The 6330-nt window shown below is 35.8% G+C and overlaps 1 protein-coding gene across 1 annotated transcript; it reads right to left on the reverse strand.

Annotated features, from left to right (window-relative positions):
• Positions 293–5920, reverse strand: LOC109233200 (protein trichome birefringence-like 37). Its single transcript, XM_019398984.1, has 5 exons — positions 5322–5920; positions 4610–4781; positions 1871–2046; positions 1581–1739; positions 293–1077 (listed from the first exon to the last, which is right to left on the reverse strand). Exons 1-5 carry the CDS (start codon positions 5642–5644, stop codon positions 786–788), a joined length of 1122 nt encoding a protein of 373 aa, XP_019254529.1. The 5' UTR covers positions 5645–5920; the 3' UTR covers positions 293–785.

The raw sequence follows: 6330 nt of genomic DNA on the forward strand, positions 1-6330 counted from the left end.
ATGATAAGCGTGAACGAGTCAAAATTTGGTGGGCTTGGATCATATTTTACACCAGGAACAATGCAAAGCAAGTTCTTCAATAGTTAAATTACAATGTTGCAGGAAATTTCTTGAACAGCCTTTGAGGGAAATTTTTGTCCAAATTCTTGTAGTAAAGTTGATCGATCCTTTCCATGGTGATCAATTTGCTTTAAAATTCTTTGAATGACCATAATTTTTGTCTAAATGTTGCAAATTTTTTACTTGTGAATCTTAAACCTTACACATGAAGTTCCATATCTGGATATTAAGCTTTTACATGTACTGGAAGTCTTAAATCCAGAAATAAGCAGAGAAAATCTGCTTTTATTGATAATTGCTTAATAAAATGAAAAGATACTTCAAGCTAGTAGCTGGAAATTATCAGCACTCCTGTGCACCCCTATTCCCCAATCATAGTGCTTATTACACCTAAAAGCTATTGTATGTCCTTGAATCAATATTTTCACATTGGAGCCTAGGCCCCAATAATACACAGACCAATACCTATGAAAAGAAACAAACTATGGGCAGTAAAAAATAATTTGAATTCTTCATCTTCAGAGAAGAATTGCTGCACAAAGAAGCTGGCTCCAATTATTAAGAAGTCCAGGACTGCGCCAATGATTGCCACGTGCACCTGATTGCTCGCTGTTTTCAGCCGATGGTCTTCAAATACCTCCACAAATGTACAGTTAATTTTCACTTTATAAGTGGAAAGGAAGATTAAAAGGAGATACTTATATGAGGTTCTTCATAGTTCATCCTCACATAATCAGAGCTGCGTATAGAAGCTGATTCCAAGTATCAGGTAGTCCGGGGAGACACCAATGGCTGCAATCAACACCAGGGTGATCGCCGCTGTAAACTGATGGATGAGCATCTTTCCTTAACTGGGAGAGAAACGTGATATCGAGGAGGTAAACTGGTGTTTTCATCCTATTTAATACTTTGTTAACTACAACAGCAGATGCTGGTGTCCCTGCTGGATATGTTGACCCTGCTAATGGCATTTGCTCTGAGTTGCAATTCTTTGTTGACCCTCCCCATTCCGTACCCCTGATCAAGATGGAATGAAGTATTATGAATTTTGAGCTTCTAAAGAGTGGGAAACATTTCTGATTAGAGAAAGTTGGTGGTTTATGAGAAGTATTTAAGTTATATCCATTGATAGTATAATTTTTCTTTCACTTCATTGCACTTCAGCTGGTTGTAGCATGTTGCATACAGCTTTTTCTAGGTTATCAATCAAGGGCAGTTCGGTGCAGAAGCATCCCGCGTTCACGCAGGGTCCGAGAAAGGGTCGCACCCCAAAGGGTGTGATGTAGGCAGTCTACCCTGACGCAAACATCATTGACTGATTCTACGGCTCGAACCAATGACCCGTAGGTCACACGGAAACTTCACCGTTGTTCCGAGGCTCCCCTTCTAGGTTATCAATCAATATTTGTTACAAAGATTTAACGTAGTGACATGATTGTAAAAATACTTTTTACACCGTCAATACATGCGACTTATACTCTCACAAGATTCTTGAGCAAATGAAGAGGTTTAGCACTTACATATAATGAGTTGGAGAAATGCCCTGGAAAAAGACTTTGGTCTTGGAGGAGTCAACATTTCGGTCAACCCATCTTCCCCAAGTAGTTAGACCCTTGTAAAATGCCATCAAACGGTCTATATCTTTGGTTACCTTTGAACCATCTTGCACATAATCCCATCTACAAAAATATGATTCTGTCACTATAATTTTTTTTTTCAAACCTCTAACCATTTCATGTCTTAATATATTATAGAGTGTGTTTTAAACTGCTTGAGAAAAATTGAAAAAGTGGAGAAAGGAAGATCGTACGGTTGAGAGTTGCCCTTGTGAGTCCACCAATGCCAAGAATTGAAAATTAGCATATCCATTCCTTTCCAAGCATCACCTTGTTGAATGGAATCCAATTTCAATACCCTTCCAATTTTCTCTCTTACTATATCCACAAGGTAAGTGGTTCGATAGAGGAATAAAGTAACTCCATAATCCTGAGGGGAAAAAGACATAAAGCAACAAAGAAAAGTGACAAAAAAAGTCTATCAGTCTTGAAAGTTATAGATAATCAAAAGCTATAGTGGAATACCCTTTATTTTCCATAAATATGAGTAACAAGTTTGTCAGAAGCTTTTATAGCAAAGCAATGCCTTTTAGTTTTCTTTTATTGAGCTTTTTTTTGTGGGTAGAGTTGGCAAAGGCCAAAGGTGAAGATACTTATGCCCTGACAACCAAAAAAGTCGCAATAAAACATGCCTTCAAAGACTGGACCTACCAGTGATTATGGCAATGTTCTGGCCAGGTAACTACTACAAATTTAATATTAATTTCTTCTCTCTTTTAACTACGACTGGATAATAATGCTCCACTAGACATGAGTTGGTCTTAGTCACTTGTATAGTGCAGTTGCTACATCCCATGAGGATATCTCAATTTTGATGATGTAACTAGGTGCACCATAAAGGCAAAACAAAGACTGGAACCACAATGGTTGACATTAACTTGTCTCAAAAGAGTTCAAATTATAGGCATGTAATCTTGAACCACCAACCTTTTTTTTCTTTTTAAGGCATTCCCAATATTTTCTTGGTGTAGTAGTTGGGAAAACGATGATATGAAGCACTGTATTTAGAAAATTGAAAACAGAGTACTACTTTACATTTATATTATCTACTTTTTAAGGGGTTTTTTTTTGGAACCCAGGAAAACCCGCAGCCGCTACAGCCTCTGTCATAGCTTCTGCCTTTCGGGTGCGCACTGTAAACCCCCACTGTGTAATAGCTTGCAAACCACACAGGGTAAGTAAACTGTACTAGACAAGTTATGTGTGACTGGCTCGACCCGGAAGCCATTGAGGGGAGATCGATCACATGTCATATGTATGGATGACCGCAGTTAATAGCCTTAATAATCAAGGTGGAAAAAATCATTAAAGTATGTGCGTAAATGCATGTCTCTCTTAATTCTCTTACTAATTTGGAAATTGGAATAGTAAAAATAAAATTTTTTAAAAGATTGATCAATCACTTTTTGTGTTTCTAAAAATTGTTAAATATCTTGAAACAAATTCACTTAGCGAATGGAGTAATTGTAATCGGATGAAGTAAAAGAACAAAGGCAATTTGTGTCATTCTTTTTCCGTAGGTAGACAACGAAAGGAAGACATCGGTTAGGTAGAAACCAGAAAAGAAGAAAGGCAGTGGGCAGAGACGAATAAGAGAGCAGCAACAACAACAACTAACCAGTAAAATCCCACCAAGTGGGGTCTGGGGAGGGTAATGTGTACGCAGACCTTATAGGACAGAGAGGCATAACAACCAAAAGATGAATGACATACAATAACAGTAACGAGTATCTAAGGCTCGGGACTAAGATAAACCGCAAGTATAGAGTGTATTCAACATAATCAGCAAGACGAATAAGAGAGCAGTTTGGAGAAAATGGAAAAGGGTTAAAGCACGCATCTCACGAGTTCACGGGTTTTACAGATAATGAAGACAAGACAAAACCCAATAAAATTCCTGTTGTCTCCTTTCGAACTAATTTCTTGGAAAGCTAAAAAGTCAGCCTTCTCTTTTTCCTTTGTTGGACTAAGAACAACTTTCGTCTTTGCCCTACCACTATTCTCTAAGTACTATTTTCTTTTCATATTTTCTGTGTAGTAATATTATATTAATGATTGCTCATTGCTGGCACAAGAAACAAAAGATAATCTTTTCTATTCACTAATTCTATATATCTTAGTTGGATCTTGGTTGTACCTACTTCAAGAGAAGATATAAAAATGGCAAAGGGAACGAACTTTCTCCTTAACAACGTAACTCCATCTGTCTATCTTGCACTAATTGCAGTCTCATAGTATTGTAAAAGAAAATGAGAGTGACACTAAGGCAGAGCACGTGAGAACATACATTTACATATGTGTGTTTTTTTTTTGCTTTAAGGTTAAAAATTATGTTATATATGTTGATAGTACAAATAATTGTTACGCGATTATCTAAATATAATGCATTATAGAAGTTCAGTTGTCATTTTTATCAAATTAGTAATTGACTATAGAAATCTATACGTATTTACTTTAAGGTAATTAATATAGTTGTGTAAGTATTTTTTTTATGCCTTTCGTGCATAGAATTTTAAGATAGAAATTTTCAAAGTAAGAGAGGTAAGTTATTTTCGGCGGAATTCTACACCCTCCCACTTGCTATACTTTATCACTATTGTAACAACCAACATCATGATCCACTATAATTATAATAACGTAACGTAGATGTTTTCAACTATTAAATGCAACCATATTCAACAAATGATTAGAAAAATCATTTTTGTCCTAAATTACTTAGGATTAAAGATGTTTTACACCCAATCAAAAACAGTAAAATACCAACTACTTTTCTTTTTCCCTTTCACTCGAGTTTCTTCCCAAGCAATGATGAACTAACAGAAACTGGAGAAATTACTTATCTTCTTATCTCTTGTTTCCCAGAGTGAATAGCAGAAAGGAAAACGAAGAAACTAAAAACAGAAAAAGAAAAAAGAGGAGAAAAGAGAGTAAACCTGAAAGGTCACAGAAGAAAATGTCTCTCTCCTAGCAAAAGAAGTCTTGGCATTGGGCACCGACGCATGTAGCATACAAGCTAGTGATTCCCACATGTTCAAACTCAACGAATCACCTATAAACATTATCTTCTTTCCTCTCCATCTCTTCAACAAATCTTTTCCATTAAACCTATAACACCAAAATCGACAATCACTACAATCAAATAAATCTCCAAAAAAAAAAAAAAAAAAAAAAAAAAGCATATTAAAACAATGAGAAGTTATCATAAATTGACTAGCTTAACATTATTATCAATCTACTGCAATCCTCATCTTTTAAACTTTGAAACTAGCACTATGAGTAAGCTCACACAGGCAGAGGTACACCAAATCATCAGGGGCGAAGGTACATAGCCCTAACGTGGTTAATTCACCACTATTCGTCGAAAAATTACATTGTATATATAGATAAAATATACACGGTATATTGAACACGGATTTCTTTTACTTATTTCAAATTTGAATATCCTAAATGAAATTTCTGGCTTCGCCACTGCAAACTATACTAAGAAGGGAAAAACTTCTTTGCTTCTAAGTCAATATTTGCACATGAAAAATAGTTATTGGGAAAGAACTTGTTAGCTTCCCCAAAACAGGTGACACAACGTTTCCTATCTAATTCTTGCATATAAAAAACTGACAGTTAGGGAAAAAGAAATTGAAAGGGTACCTGGGTAAGTTGCAAGAATCAGGTTTCCAAGAATATTTCATGTATTGCTTATCAGGGCGACCATATTTTTGGCAATCAAATTCAGGGTCAATGAAAGGGCAAGTTGAGGAATCATAGAGAGGAAAAGAAGGGTCAATAACCCATCTACCTTGAAACAAGTTGCACCTGCTACTGCTTACTACTCCTTTGCTTTTCCAACTAAGACCACTAACATTTTGTACTACAATCTCTGCTCTTGCAATATTGTGTAACAACAGAGATATAATACTAACTAATTGCAGAAGCACAGTACTTGAGATAACCAATTGGCTCCACAATACCATCTTTGGCTTTTGGTTTTGGTGTGGAAATAATGGAGGGAAATAAAGTGGAGCTTGTCTTCAAGTTGAGTACACTGTCCATATATATATAGTACAACAATAACATAACTAAAGAGAAGTTCTTTATTTTATTTTATTTTGGTTTTTTTTTTTGGGGTGGGGGGTAGGAAGGTTCAAGGGGAAGTGGTATCTAGAGAGTAGAGATTCCTGGTTAAAGGGATCACATGATGAGAGCTAAAAAAAGAGAGATGTCGATTTCTGACATTGAGTTGGGGAAATCTTTGATGGATTTGATCATGTTATCAAGTCTTCGTGTGTTACCAGTGGGGCTTTATGTTTTGGCTCTTTGCAATTGTATTTATTTTTCTCTTTTTACATTGTTCTCTAGGGAAATAACTCCGTCGGCAGTAAACTAATTAGACTTGTTTGTTTAACGAGAGTGGATGTATGCCACCCATTTCTATGATCACTCCCATTAATTAATTATTCTACGTGTTATTGAGTTTAGCTGACACGCATCTGATTAGCCGCATCAATGTGTTTTGAATACAGAATGTTTAAAGCAAAAATTAAAAGGAAAGTCAATTACAGCGACAGAGATTACAGAAATTCGTACTCGTGCTACTGAATTGTCCTGTTGGAGATTTATTATTGAAATTAAATCAATTATAAGTTACAGTTTATTTTTA

Source organism: Nicotiana attenuata, chromosome 10 (assembly GCF_001879085.1).
Source record: "Nicotiana attenuata strain UT chromosome 10, NIATTr2, whole genome shotgun sequence".
NCBI classification, from domain to species: domain Eukaryota; kingdom Viridiplantae; phylum Streptophyta; class Magnoliopsida; order Solanales; family Solanaceae; genus Nicotiana; species Nicotiana attenuata.